Source organism: Leucoraja erinacea, chromosome 21 (genome assembly GCF_028641065.1).
Source record: "Leucoraja erinacea ecotype New England chromosome 21, Leri_hhj_1, whole genome shotgun sequence".
Lineage (NCBI taxonomy): Eukaryota > Metazoa > Chordata > Chondrichthyes > Rajiformes > Rajidae > Leucoraja > Leucoraja erinaceus.
In genome coordinates this window covers 1,933,317-1,949,776 of record NC_073397.1, presented here as the reverse complement: position 1 = coordinate 1,949,776, position 16,460 = coordinate 1,933,317, and the positions used below count along the sequence as shown (strand labels likewise).

General features: G+C 54.2%; 1 protein-coding gene across 1 annotated transcript in view; it reads right to left on the bottom strand.

The window, feature by feature from the left end:
- LOC129707577 (matrix metalloproteinase-24-like) overlaps positions 1-15,029 on the bottom strand; it is a 40,205-nt gene extending 25,176 nt beyond the window's left edge. Inside the window, 2 exon segments of the mRNA XM_055652724.1 lie at positions 14,881-15,000; positions 15,003-15,029. Coding sequence (XP_055508699.1) covers positions 14,881-15,000; positions 15,003-15,029 — 147 coding nt within the window.
- Positions 15,030-16,460: the final 1,431 nt, after the last annotated feature.

The following is a 16,460-nucleotide window of genomic DNA, read 5'->3' as shown; positions in this document are numbered from 1 at the left end:
CCGTGCCCCACACACACGTGCCCCACACACACACCGTACCCACACACACCGTACCCCCACACACACACCGTGCCCCACACACACGTGCCCCACACACACCCGTGCCCCACACACACACGTACCCACACACACACGTACCCACACACACACCGTACCCCACACACACGTGCCCCACACACCGTGCCCCACACACACGTACCCCACACACCGTGCCCCACACACCGTGCCCCACACACCGTGCCCCACACACCGTGTGCCCCACACACCGTGCCCCACACACACCGCCCCACACACACCGTACCACACACCGTACCCCACACACCGTACCCACACACCGTGCCCCACACACCGTACCCCACACCGTACCCCACACCGTACCCCACACACACGTGCCCCACACCACCCCCACACACCGTGCCCCACACACCGTGCCCCACACACCGTGCCCCACACACACCGTGCCCCACACACCGTGCCCCACACACCGTACCCCACACCGTACCCACACACCGTACCCCACACCGTACCCCACACACCGTGCCCCACACACCGTGCCCCACACACCGTGCCCCACACACACACGTGCCCCACACACACCGTGCCCCACACCGTGCCCCACACACCCGTGCCCCACACACCGTGCCCCACACCGTGCCCCACACACCGTACCCCACACACCGTGCCCCACACACACACCCCACCCACACCGTACCCCACACACACACCGTACCCCACACACACACCGTGCCCCACACACACACACCGTGCCCCACACACACCGTGCCACACACGTACCCCACACACACACTGTGCCCCACACACCGTGCCCCACACACCGTGCCCCACACACACACACCGTGCCCCACACACACACACCGTGCCCCACACACCGTGCCCCACACACACACACTGTGCCCCACACACACACCGTGCCCCACACACTGTGCCCCCCACACACACACACCGTGCCCCCCACACACACACTGTGCCCCACACACCGTGCCCCACACACACACACACACTGTGCCCCACACACACACCGTGCCCCACACACACACCGTGCCCCACACACCGTGCCCCACACACCGTGCCCCACACACACCGTGCCCCACACACACACACACGTGCCCTACACACTGTGCCCCACACACACCGTGCCCCACACACCGTGCCCCACACACCCACCGTACCCCACACACCGTGCCCCACACACCCCACCGTACCCCACACACCGTGCCCCCACACACACACACACACCGTGCCCCACACACACTGTGCCCCACACACCGTGCCCCACACACACCGTGCCCCACACACCGTGCCCCACACACCGTGCCCCACACACACGTGCCCCACACACACGTGCCCCACACACACCGTGCCCCACACACACCGTGCCCCCACACACACACACTGTGCCCCACACACCGTGCCCCACACACCGTGCCCCACACACACCGTGCCCCACACACCGTGCCCCACACACCGTGCCCCACACACACACACTGTGCCCTACACACTGTGCCCCACACACCGTGCCCCACACACCGTGCCCCACACACCCACCGTACCCCACACACCGTGCCCCACACACACCACCGTACCCCCACACACACCGTGCCCCACACACACACACACCGTGCCCCACACACACCACCGTGCCCCACACACTGTGCCCCACACACCGTGCCCCACACACCGTGCCCACACACACACCGTGCCCCACACACCGTGCCCCACACACCGTGCCCCACACACCGTGCCCCACACACTGTGCCCACACACACCGTGCCCCACACACACCGTGCCCCACACACCGTGCCCCACACACCGTGCCCCCACACACACACACCGTGCCCCACACACCCGTGCCCCACACACACCGTGCCCCACACACCGTGCCCCACACACACACACTGTGCCCACACACACCGTGCCCCACACACACCGTGCCCCACACACCGTGCCCCACACACCGTGCCCCACACACACCGTGCCCCACACACTGTGCCCCACACACACACCGTGCCCCACACACACGTGCCCCACACACCGTGTGCCCCACACACACTGTGCCCCACACACTGTGCCCCACACACACACACACACCGTGCCCCACACCCACCGTGCCCCACACACCCACCGTGCCCCCCACACACACACCGTGCCCCACACACCCACCGTGTCACATGCCCACTGTCACACCCACTGTCACACGCCCGGGCCACTGGTGCCCCCAACTCTACAGGAACACGGCACAGCCATCAGACCACAGACAATAAATTCTGCGCCCCAGCTCTCCCCACCACTGGAAATTGGCCCGTCTATCCCCCACCCCCCCCCCCCCCCCCCACTGCGTCACCAGACCCCCCCCCATCCACCCTCTGGCCCGCTACTGATACTCCCGCCCCTGCCCTCCCTCTACAGGTGATTGCAGCTCTCGCTGAGGGTTGAAGGGTTGAGAAATGTGAAGCCAGAGGATGGAATGTGGGTGGAGGGGGAGGGGAGAAAGATATAAGAGTCCAGGTGGGGCACAGGGGAGGGAGTGGGGGAGAAAGCAGAGGGGGAGGGGAGAAATAGATGTGCCTAGGGGGGGTACAGTGGATGTTGGGGGGGGCGGGGAACCTCAGTCACCAGTTCACATCTCCTATGGGATGGAGACCAGATGTGCACAGATGTTCCAGATGTGTTGCACCAGGATTCTATAACCGGAGTATGACGTCTCTACTCCCAGACCAAAGCCTCCTGGGATGAATGCCAGGATACCCAACACCTTCCTGCACATGCGGTACCCACATTAACATTAAATGTTTCATTCGCTACCACACACATTACCACATGCGCTGTACCCACACGCGCTGTACCCACACGCGCTGTGCCCACACGCGCTGTGCCCACACGCGCTGTACCCACACGCGCTGTACCCACACGCGCTGTACCCACACCCGCTGTACCCACACCCGCTGTACCCACACGCACTGTCCCCACACCCGCTGCACCCACACGCGCTGTACCCACACATTAATGTTCAATGTTTCATGAGCCGATCACCAGCACCTTGCACCCCTCCCCATTTAGAAAGCGCTCTCCCTTTCTAAGTTTGGCACCGGACTGGATGGCCTCACCTCTGCCCACACATGCCATGAATTTCCCAGTCACTTCAACTGTTTACATTCCCAAAGACTCTCACATTCACCGCACAGCACACACCCGCCACCGAGCCTTGAATCACCAGCAAACTGGAGTACATCACACTTGATCGCCACAACCAAATCACTCATTTAGCTCAAAATACAAAGTGCTGGAGGAACGCAATGGGCCAGGTAGCATCTGTGGAGGAAATAGTCAGACAACATTTTGGGCCGGGACTCTTCTACAGGCTGATGGAGTCGTGGGGGGAAAGCAGGAAAAATAGGATCGGCCCAAAGGCTGGCAATGATAAGTGGACACAGATGAGGGGGAATTTGATGGCCAAGGCGAGGCGAAAAGACGACAATAAGGGTGGATGAGGAGTGCAGTGTAAAGCCGGAGGGACAGTCATCGATGGGAGGAGACGGGGAGGGGACAGAGGAGAGATAAAAGGGAAATAGCGAGGGGGGTGGGAGATGAGAGTAGAGAATGTGTACAGTACGCTTGCCTTCATCAGTCAGACAGGGATGGGTCAGGAAGACACGTTGCAGCTAAAAACTTTGGTTTGCCAGTATTTGGAGTGTTGCACACAGTTCTGGTCGCTCCAGTGCAGAAATAATGTGGAGGTTTTGGAGAGTGTGCAGAGGAGGTTTACCACAACGCTGCCTGGATTAGAGGGTTTCTGGTTTTAGAGGGAGAGGTTGGACAGACTTGGAATGTTTTCTCTGGACAAGGCTGAGGGAAGACGAATAAAATTGATAAAATTATGAGAAGCAAAGATATCGTAGACCGCAAGTCGACACAAAATGCTGGAGTAACTCAGCGGGTGAGGCTGCATCTATGGTGAGACGGGACGTCGCCAATTCCTTCTCTCCATAGATGCTGCCTCACCCGCTGAGTTATTCCAGCATTTTGTGTCTACCTTCGATTTAACCAGCATCTGCAGTTCTTTCTTAAACTCAATGAGTAGACCGTCAGAATCTTTCTCGTAGGGTGGAATTGTCAAATACTAGAGGGCACAACTTTAAGGTGAGAGGGGCAGTTTGAAGTAGATGTGCACAGAGGGTTGCCTGGAACATGCTGAAGGGGTGATGGTGGAGGCAGATAGGACACTGGCGTTTGGGAGGTTTCCAGATGGGCACATGGACATGCAAGGAATGGAGGGACATGGATCACGTGCAGGCAGTGGAGATCAGTTTAATTGGGCATGGACATTGTGGGCAGAAGGGCCTGTTCCTGTGCTGTACTGTTCTATACACTGAATCCTGCACCAGCCAGTGACAGTCCACGTTCCCCACCCAGAGTGCTCTCATTGTGTTTAACAAAGAACTGCAGATGCTGGGAAAAATCAAAGGTAGACAAAAATGTTGGAGGAACTCAAAGGGTGAGGCAGCATCTGTGAAGAGAAGGAATGGGCGACGTTTTGGGTCGAGACCCTTCTTCAAACTGATGTCGGGGGAGAGGGTTGACACCTGGAACAGCAATATAGTAGATGAGGTAGGAGGAGGTGCAGGTGAACCTCTGCCTCACCTGGAAAGAGTGCTTGGGTCCTTGGATGGAGTCGAGGTGGGAGGTAAAGCGACAAGTGTAGCATTTCCTGCGGTTGCTGGGAAAAACACCCGGGGAGGGAGTGTTTTGGGTGGGAAGGGACGAATTGACCAGGGAGTTCCGGAGGGAACACTCTCTGCCGAAAGCAGAAAGGGGAGGAGATGGGAAGATGTGGCCAGTGGTAGGATCCCGTTGAAGGGCCAAAAAGGTCAGCGGATTATATGTTGTATGCAATGGTTGATGGGGAGGAAGGTGAGGACAGGGGGGAGACTCTGTCCTTGTTACGGGTAGGGTGATGGGGAGTGAGAGCGGAGCTGCGGGATATCGAGGAGACCCTGGTGAGAGCCTCATCTATAATAGAAGGGGGGAACCCCCGCTCCCTAAAGAATGAGGACATCTCCGATGCCTTGGTCTGGAACACCTCATCCTGGGCGCAGATGCGGCGTAGACGGAGGAATTAGGAGTAGGGGATAGAGTCCTTACAGGAAGCAGGGTGGGAAGAAATGTAGAAAAGATAGCCCTGGGAGTCACCTGGAATAGCGGATGCAGTAGATGAGGTTGTGTTCAAGGGTCTTGTGGCACCCCAAGGCCATTTTAGTCTAAAAGTATTTCAAGTTTATTAAACCCTTGAACATGCCTGTCAATCAAATTGTGGCCAACCCATGACCATGTGGCCAATTCATTTCTCTTAAATGAAAGTTTGGTCAAATTAACTTCCTAATCTACATAATTCTAGGGAATACAACCCTAATTTCAGAACATCTCCCTGTCATTTACCCCATGTGTCCAATGTACATATTTGGGACAAAGACCCACCATTTATTTATTTGCCTCTGTACTCCACAACTTGAGATTTGTCATTAAAAAAAAATCACAAGGTTAAAGTGCACATTGTCAGATTTTATTAAAGGCCATTTTTATACATTTTGGTTTCACCATGTAGAAATTACAGCTGTGCTTATACATAGTCTCCCCCATTGGGACACATGGCTTCACAGGTGTTTGTAATTGCCCAGGTGTGTTTAATTGCCTCCTTAATGCAGGTATAAGAGAGCTCTCAGCACCTAGTCTTTCCATCACCTTTGGAAACTTTATTGCTGTTTATCAACACGAGGACCAAAGTTGTGCCAATGAAAGTCAAAGAAGCCATTATGAGACTGAGAAACAAGAATAAAACTGTTAGAGACCGAACCTTAGCCAAACCTTAGGCTTACCAAAATCAACTGTTTGGAACATCATTAAGTAGAAAGAGAGCACTGGTGAGCTTACTAATCACAAAGGGACTGGGAGGCCAAGGAAGACCTCCACAGCTGATGACAGAAGAATTCTCTCTATAATAAAGAAAAATCCCCAAACACCTGTCCGACAGATCTGAAATACTCTTCAGGAGTCAGGTGTGGATTTGTCAATGGCCACTGTCCGCAGAAGACTTCATGAACAGAAATACAGAGGCTACACTGCAAGATGTAAACCACAGTTCTGGAAAAAGGTCTTGTGGACAGATGAGACAAAAATTAACTTATATCAGAGTGATGGCAAGAGCAAAGTATGGAGGAGAGAAGGAACTGCCCAAGATCCAAAGCATTCCACCTCATCTGTGAAACACGGTGGTGGGGGTGTTATGCCCTGGGCATGTATGGCTGCTGAAAGTACTGGCTCACTTATCTTCATTGATGATACAACTGCTGATGGTAGTAGCATAATGATTTCTGAAGTGTATAGACACATCCTATCTGTTCAAGTTCAAACAAATGCCTCAAAACTCATTGGCCAGTGGTTCATTCTACAGCAAGACAATGATCCCAAACATGCTGCTAAAGCAACAAAGGAGTTTTTCAAAGCTAAAAAATGATAAATTCTTGAGAGGCCAAGTCAATTGTGTACTCTGAACCCAATTGAGCATGTCTTTTATATGCTGGAAGAGAAAACTGTAGGGGACTAGCCCCCAATACAAGCATCATAATAATAATAATAATAATACACTTTATTACAGACTCAAGGTCCAGACAAGGGGCAACATTACATTAAAAATGCATTGCATATCAAATATCATAAATATATATAAAATCATGGTATATCACATAAAAAACATCATAATTTATATATAACAAAAACCCACAATACTTAAGTTAAAAATCCAGATTAAAAGATGATCAATGTCCTACAACGAGACAACGATACCAGTGGTGGTGCTAACCCTTATGTTTGTCAAGGCCACAATAAGCACATTTTTAGAGTCATTTATCCTGCAAATGAATTTATACATGTGGTGTCTTAGGATAGCTTCTAAAGTACTGACTCCTGCAGCCACAAACATATTACTGGCACTACACCATCTAGGTTGCCTTAGCAGTGTTCTCATGGCATCGTTATATGCCACGTTTAGTCTCTGCATACTTGTCTTTCCATAGTTCGACCACAGGTGCGCAGTGTAGAGTGGTGTGCAGTATGCTCTAAATAGCGACATCTTCACCACATCTGCACACGCACCAAAATTTAAGCAAGAGGATATTTGCCTGTACATACAGCATGCGTCGTTGCCTATAAATATCCTCATCATCTGTCATTTGTTCTGTAATAATATGTCCATAAGCTAAAAATGGCTGCAATACAGGCCTGGCAGAGCATCACCAGAGAAGACACCCAGCAACTGGTGATGTCCATGAATCGCAGACTTCAAGCAGTCATTGCATGCAAAGGATATGCAACAACATACTAAACACAACTACTTTCATTTACATGATATTGCTGTGTCCCAAACATTATGGTGCCCTGAAATGGGGGGGCTATGTAGAAACACAGCTGTAATTTCCACATGGTGAAACCAAAATGTATAAAAATGGCCTTTATTAAAATCTGACAATGTCCACTTTAACCACATGTGATTTTCTCTCTTTATAAATCTCAAATTGTGGAGTACAGAGGCAAATAAATAAATGATATGTCTTTGTCCCAAACATTATGGAGGGCACTGTGACTCTCTCAAGAAGTGTGAATAGACAATAGACAATATACAATAGGTGCAGGAGTAGGCCATTCGGCCCTTTGAGCCAGCACCACCATTCAATGTGATCATGGCAGATCATCCCCAATCAGTACCCCGTTCCTGCCTTCTCCCCATATCCCCTGACTCCGCTATTTTTAAGAGCCCGATCTAGCTCTCGTGAAGACGGATCTCGACCCAAAACGTCACCTATTCCTTTCCCCCAGCGATGCTGTCAGACCCACTGTGTTACTCCAGCTATTCATGTTTAAATGCACATCTGCAGTTCTTTCCTACACAATTCACCATTCTGTCCAAGGCCAACATCTGTCCCCGGAGCCACTGAGCAATGATGAGTGGTGTGACTGGGGCCCCCAAAATGCCAGGTCTCCATAAGGCCCATCAACCAGTACCGATCTATACCATGTCCATTGATCTTTCTACAGACACAACCTCGCCCCAATACCAGCTGTCTCCACCACTTCCAGCTTCTTGCCATTGAGGGAGAGTTCTTTCTGCTCCAATGTTGATCTGAAGATGTATCTGTACTGACAGCCACTCCGCACAATAACACTGTCCCTGCACAGTATGTTCTCAGCCCTTTGTCTACATGGGAAACTTGACCTGTGACATTTGCAAATTTGCATTCTACACTTGTCCTATCACTGTGGGCTGTGAAGATTGAAAACACAAACAGGGCAGAGTTTTCAATGACTTTCGGACAATGAATCCGAGCAAGGATGAGTCCAGGCTCATCTGTAACGTGCCGGCCTGCTTCAAGGCACTGAGAAGCTTTCCTTCCTTTCCCCAGAACTTTAACCCTGTGTTCCCTGCTCTCCCCTCACCCACACACCCAGGGAACGCCACCCCACAGGCCGTGCCAACAATAACCACCCCACCTTCTCCTTGCCTCCACATTCACCCAGCTCCCTCAACCCTGGGGATCATTCTAGTCCATCCCCTACTCGCCTTCCCGACATGACTGGTCCCATTAGCAAAAGGGGAGCCGTATACACGGACACCACCAGTTCAGTTTATTGTCACATGTACCGAGCTACCGTCAGCAGCTTTTGTTGCATGCTAACCAGTCAGCAGAAGACAATACATGATTACAATCGAGCCATTTAGTGTGTATAGGTACATGGTAAGGGGATAACGTTTAGTGCAAGGTGATCTCCTCCCGCACCTCCCACCCCCTCCTCCTCCCCCACCCCTAACTACCTTTCCTCCCCCATTCCCCATTTCCCCTCCCACCAACCTCCTCTCCCCTCAAACCTCCCCCTCCTGCCCACCCCCCCGCCCTCCCCCACAACCCTGGGTTGAGTCCATGTGTGGGCTGACATTGCTGCCCCATCCCCTCACCACCAACACCCAGCCTATACTCTGATCTGAACATCCCATAGTTCTGAGACAGGGTCTGTGCCCAAAACGCCAGCACCCCCCCCCCCCCCCCACCCTACCCCCCCCCTCATATAGGAGCTGCCCAATCTGCTGCACACCTCCAGCACTTGCTTATTTGGCTCCTGATTCTAGCACCCAAAGTCACGTGCATCTATCTCAAGGTAACACCAAGAGGCACCACTGCATTCCTATGCAGTTTATGGTAGACAGCTGTATAACACCTGCAACCTCAATATCATTGCATCCAATCTACACCCCTCCCTCACTCTCACTCCATCTACACTCCTCCTTCACTATCACCCCATCTACACCCCTCCCTCACTCTCCCACTTACATCTACACCCCTCCCTCACTCTCACTCCCACTCCATCTACACCCCTCTCAACACCCCATCTACACCCCTCACTCACTCACTCCCACCCCATCTACACCCCTCCCTCACTCTCACTCCATCTACACCCCATCCCTCACTCTCACTCCCTCCTCTACACTCCTCCTTCACTCTCACCCCATCTACACTCCTCCTTCACTCTCACCCCATCTATGGCCCCTCCTTCACTATCACCCTATCTATGCCCCTCCTTCACTATCACCCCATCTACACCGCTCCCTCACTAGCACTGCATGCAATGGAGCAGAGGACAGTTTGTCACACCGGTGTTGTTACCATGCACCAGTCAGCGGGGGTCCCAGCACGATCTCTGCCGTGCTCCACTATCACAGTCCCGGTCAGCACAGCACCATTCTACCAGCACCCTCTGCTCCCCTGCCTCCCATCACCAAAGGTGCTTCAGCCCGTGATCACCTATGATCATTGAAAGATGTAGCAGCGGTGGCCGGGCTTGGGTGAGTCATGGTCATTAACTATCCACCTCTGACCTGCTGCTGAGCCACAGAGTTCACACTCAGTCTGAAGAAGGGTCTCGACCCGAAACGTCCCCCATTCCTTCTCTCCAGAGATGCTGCCTGTCCTGCTGAGTCACTCCAGCATTCACAGAATTTACACAGCAGCTGGTCAATAGCGACTGTCCCCCAGGCAAGGGTGCTGGACGTTGCTGGTCAGGGTGTGTACCCCCGGGGGGGGGGCTCGATGGGTGAGGGGGCAGCCCCCCTCCTAGGGAGTTTCCTTGATGCCTGGCCATCTCTGCTCCGCTGGCTCATATGCCGGTGCTGCCAGCTACATCTACTGGCTGCCTGCTGCTGCTGCCTCAGGAGTGACAACTACCCAGCACAGTTTAAAACAAACCTATGTTTTGGTGAACGTAATCCCCAGAAATAGGCACAGGTCTGTTGTGGTTAAAGCCACGGCAACAACAGATGAGCAAGTCGGCAAGAGTGACACCACTGTTGGTGTTGACAGCTCCAGTGACGTCAGCCGTTAACAAACACCTTGCGTCCCGAGGCTGCGGACACACACACAGCCCATCGCCTCTCATCGTTAAAGAACAGCCTCTGCAGCTGGTGGAAGGGCACAGGGCCCCCGAGGGTCTGACGCGCCTGAAAAGCTGCAGCAAGAAGGAGTTCATTGTCTGTTCACATCCGGAGCACATGACAAATACACACTCCTCACCTCGCAAATCCTGAATGATGCATTTGTTTTTTAAACCAAATAAACAGTCCAAGCCGAGCTCAGGGGCAGGGAAGAGCAGCACTGCATCTTTAGGGGCAGGAGAGAGGAACGCTGCATTTGGGGCAGGGCAGAGGAGTTTTGTATCTTATGGGACAGGGGAGAGCAGCGCTGCATCTTTGGTGTGTTACAGATTGGAGTTCAGTACCAAGTACTGGAGGGTTTCTGACAGCCTTCTGCCCCAGTTTCCCAGGGTCTGCCAGAGAACATTCTGGACTCGGACTGTAAATAACAGCATTCTCACACATAGAAGTAGCACCCGGATATAGCACAAGTGGTCCTTTGGCCCATGGTGCCTGTACTAGCCTGTTGAAAGAGCTTCTAGTGAGACCCAAGGCCTCACTTTAAACAGCAGCAACCAGACCCAGGACCACAAGCACATTCCAGCCACACCATACGTGTGCACACACAGGTAAACCATCCCACCAGGTAAACAAGTATGGCCACACCACCCAGACACAGTAAACCCTTCTGGATAGAAAGAACACATTTATTTTCTCCAGAGATGCCGACTGTCCCGCTGAGTTACTCCAGCATTTTGTGTCTATCTTTGGTGTAAACCAGCATTTACAGTTCCTTGCTACACTGTAAACCCTTCCAACAGGTATGGCCACCCCACCCAGACACAGGTAAACCCCTCCAACAGGTAAGCAAGTACCTACCTCCTACTCACAGGTAAACTCTGCAGTACAACAGTAGAGGCTTCATAGCAGCAGCCAGGATGTCTCAGCAGAGATCAGTAAAAGCTCAGAGATACATTTCAACCTCAAAGGAGGTGTGGGGAGGTTAAGGAGGGATATTCAGTGGATAGGGTGTGCCAACTGGAGCAGTGTGGCAGTGCACGGCACAGCCCAACCACATCTGGACAGTGCACACCTGTGTCCAACCACACACTCCACACAACGCCACTCAGGGATGTGCCATTTTCCTGTATGTGTGACCTCCGTCCTCAACCTGAAGGCTCAGCCTCCCATCCCACGCTCTTCAGTCCCCTTTCCACACTGCAATCAAATCTCCCCGTTCCCTCTTCTCTCCCACACACACATGGATGTGGCAGGCATCAGCAAGGTGACACGCAAAGGCTGTTCGTGCAAGGTAATCTTAGGCTGGAACATACACCATAAGTGGGCAAATCCTAGAGAGTATTGAGGATGAAGGATCTTGGCATGAAGGGCAGATTGTTGGAGGTGACAGCGTCGGTGGACAATGTGGTTGGGAAGGTGTGTACATAATGGCCATCTTTAGTTGGGGCATTTGATACAAGAGCTGGAAGATTTTGTTCCAGCTTTGTCAAACCATGGTCAGACCTCATCAGAATGGTGTGTACACTACAGGAAGGATGGGACACTGTGGAGAGGTTGCAGGGAATCACCAGGACCTGGTCTGGGATGGAGCGGGTCAGTTCAGGGGGGACTGGAGAGGCCGGGTCAGTTCTCCCTGGATGCAGGAGGTAGAGAGGAGAGATGATCGAGTTGTATAAGATTATGAGGGGCACAGATAGGTTTGACAGCAGGAATCCTCCTGATGTCAGAGTTAGAAGAAACCAGAGGACATGGGTTTATGGTCGGGGCTAAGTGTTTCGGAGGAGACAGAGAGGGACCTTCTTCAGCAGGAGTGGTGAATGCTGGCAAGCACATTGAATCTGGGTCACTGACAGCAGCAGATGTGTGTTGAGACTGAATTGCAGAGCATAGAGGCCCTGGACCATGCACTAGGGGTGGGTCCACATGGAGGTCAGGCAGTGCGGACAGGTTGAGAAGAATAAATTGTTCTAGGTCTATTTAACACTGTCTCCACCATCTGCAGGAGAAGGGGTGTAAACACGATAAACTGGGACAAAAACTAATTGGTATTTGGGAAAAGTATGGATTGATAAATAAAGGGAACCCAAAGGAGCAAACTATAACTGAGCCCAAGATAGACACAAAAAGCTAGAGTAACTCAGCGAGTCAGGCAGCACCTCTGGAGAAAGTAGGTGACGTTTAATAACTGGGCCCAGTCCCTTGAAGTGGAGATCTGGTGAAGACAGACCAGTTGTTATTGTATGCATTGGAACTCCAGAGGCATCCGGAAAGGACCTCTACATGGACTTGTGAATGATTCCGAGTCTGATGGTAAAGTGACAACAGCAACATAGATACAGAAATGCCACAGGTTGAGACTGGAGCTCGACTGCTGCGCAAGACTCAAGGGGCAAATCCCAAGCAACTTCCTTTCCACATGATCGCACTCCACACAGCCCGAAGTAGAATCCTATCCCCAGTACAGGTGTAGGGTACCCCTTTACACCACACCAAGGGTGGTGGGTGCATGGAACAAGCTGCCAGTGGAGGTCATTGAGGGACTGCCCCAACGTATAAGAAAAAGATAGACAGGTACATGGATAGGCCAGGTTTGGAGGGATATGGACCAAACGCAGGCAGGTGGGACTAGTGTAGCTGGGACATGTTGGCCAGTGTGGGCAAGTTGGGCTGAAGAGCCTGTTTCCACGCTGTATCACTCTAGGACTAGAGTGGGAAGACATTGGTCTGTGCTGCATGACTTTGGTGCTGGAGTCAATTCCTGCAGCCTGCAGCATCAATCCTACCCCAGGTTACAGTGGCCAAGGCAGGATTCATCCTGTGATCATCACACACAGCTAGCAGCCCATCGATCACCTCTTTACTGGGGACCATAGAGCCTCCAAGCCTTGTACGCAAACCGCCTCACTGTTCATCCCAATATATTAGCTTTGTTTATAGAGTCACAGAATAGTGCAGCATGGAAACAAGCCAATCGGCCCAACATGCATGCCAGCTAAGTTGCCTGAACGTGTAGTGTCTTTTAAACATGTAATTGTACCTGCCTCAACTACTTCCTCTGGTGGCTCGTTCCATAAACCCATCTCTGTGGGAAAGGTCAAGTACATAAAGTAACACAGTCGTGTTTTATTTGGAGGATGTGGCCATCTTGAATAGGCTCCAAGTGCCAAGAGTTCACTCCGGCCAATTTGTCACTGATACTCATCCACATCTGATTTCCCCACAAACCAGTAGCCAATGTGGTCAGACTCTGAACTCCAAAGACATAAACATCGCCTAGGGTGCGATCAACAGGAGATGACCAACTGTCGGCATGACCACTGGCATCTGGCAAACCAACTATTCTAAGCTAAAAGCCAGGTCGAAAGCTCACATCAGGCCACTGCCCACAACACGGGCCCTGAGACCCTGCCTCCCTGCCACCTGAGACCCTCTCCCCCTGCCTCCCTGCAGCTCACAACCTGATGCCGCGAGCAGGTAAATAGCAAAGATCAGTGGTAGTCGCCATGAAAATTCCATCCCCAACAACAATCTGCCCTTGACATAAAATGCCTTCAGCACCGCTGACTGTCCCCAGCTGGGGTTCACCGCCAAGCAGGATAGGAAGCAGAGACACTGGACTATGGGAGCAGATCAGAGGCTGGGGACCTGCAGCCAGTGACTAACCTCTTCAGCACAAGACCTTTCGCCCCCAGCCTCGGGGAGGGACCTCAGATCACACTCGAAGAGGACCACAACATCCAGGGCAAAGCAGTGGCACAATGGGCATCCCGTGCAGAACCCAGACCATCAACACCCCTCCCCGACGACCCAGACCAACCCCCCCACCCCCACAGGCAGCAGCACCCCGTGCACCCTGACTGCCTTCACCATCACCTTGACAAACTCCCCCCCCCAACCTATCCCCCTCCGCCCCGATCCCCAACCCCGTTAACCCCCTCAACCCCCCGGGACATCTTGCCCTCTCCCACCGAGACACCCCCCTGTCCCTCATCCCCACCCCTGGCTGCAGCCGGGCCCATCCACACATCCCGCGGACCGAGAAATCGCCCCCTGATCCCCTCCCTCCCACCTCGCCACTGGCTGCAGCCCCCCCCCCCCTCACCCCCACCTGCCCCCCACACAACCCACGTCCTCACACTGGCCCCCCCCCGCCCGCCTGATGCCCTCCTCCATCACCACCCCCCCACTGCCTCCACCCCCCCCCCCCCTCCCCCCCCCTCCACCCACCCCCCCTCACCCTCACCCCACCATCCCCCCCCTCACCTCCACCACCCGCCCTCACCCTCCATCCCCCCCCCCCGCTCACCTCCACCACCCCCCCCCCTCCACCCCATCCACCCTCACCCCCCCTCACCCCTCCATCCCCCCCACCCCCCCCCCCCGCTCACCTCCACGATGAAGGGCCGCTCCTCGCCGCTCACCGCCAGCAGCCAGAGCAGCGCCTGCAGGCAGCAGCCGGTCCAGGAGAGCGCGGCCCGGCCCCGGGTGCCCGCACCACCCCCCGCCCGCCCGGCTCCCCGCCCGCCGCCGCCGCCATCGCTCGCCGCCCGATCCCCGCTCCCATTTCTCCGCAGTGTCTCCGCCGCTGCCCCGCTCTGCGCAGCCTCCCGCCTTAAAGCGGCCGCGCTGTCAGTGGGGCCCACCGTCCGCGCCAGCTTCAGCACCAGCGCCCGGCCGGCCCCGCCCACCAGCCGTCAATCACGACCCCGCCCACCCCGCGTCACCCTCAGTGCCCGAGCCCAGAGGCCCCACCACACGTGACCCGGGGCCCCACCACACGTGACCCGGGGCCCCACCACACGTGACCCGGGGCCCCACCACACGTGACCCGGGGCCCCACCACACGTGACCCGGGGCCCCACCACACGTGACCCGGGGCCCCACCACACGTGACCCGGGGCCCCACCACACGTGACCCGGGGCCCCACCACACGTGACCCGGGGCCCCACCACACGTGACCCGTGACCCGGGGCCCCACCACACGTGACCCGGGGCCCCCCCACACGTGACCCGGGGCCCCACCCACACGTGACCCGGGGCCCCACCACACGTGACCCGGGGCCCCACCACACGTGACCCAGAGGCCCCACCACACGTGACCCGGGGCCCCACCACACGTGACCCGGGGCCCCACCACACGTGACCCGGGGCCCCACCACACGTGACCCGGGGCCCACCCACTGACTAGCCCTCCCACTACCCCTCATCGTCCATTCAGCCCGTAGGCCGGTGCTAGCAGATGTGTCATGGGTTATGGGGAAAAGGCAGGAGAATGGGGTGAGATAGATAGATCAGTCATGATTGAATGGCAGAGCAGACTTGATGGGCTGAATGGTCTAATTCTGCTCCTATCACATGATGTGAAGAAAGCGAATGGCATTTTGGCCTTCATAACAAAAGGAGTTGAGTATAGGAGCAAAGAGGTCCTTCTGCCATTGTATAGGGCCCTAGTGAGACCACACCTAAAGTATTGTGGCATTTTTGGTCCCCTAATTTGAGGAAGGACATTCTTGCTATTGACGGAGTGCAGTGTAGGTTTACAAGGTTAATTCCTGGGATGGCGGGACTGTCATATGCTGAGAGAATAGAGCGGCTGGGCTTGTATACTCTGGAGTTTAGAAGGATGAGAGGACATCTTAATAAAACATATAAGATTATTAAGGGTTTAGACACACTAGAGGCAGGAAACATGGTCCTGATTTTGGGGGAGTCCAGAAACAGGGGCCACAGTGCAAGAATAAGGGGTAAGCCATTTATAATGGAGACGAGGAAACACTTTTTCTCACAGAGCGTTATGTGTCTGTGGAATTCTCTGCCTCAGAGGGCAGTGGAGGCCGGTTCTGTGGATACTTTCAAGAGAGAGCTAGATAGGGCTCTTAAAGATTGCGGAGTCAGGGGATATGGGTAGAAGGTAGGAACGGGGTACTGATTGGGGATGATCAGCCATGATCACATTGAATGGTGCGG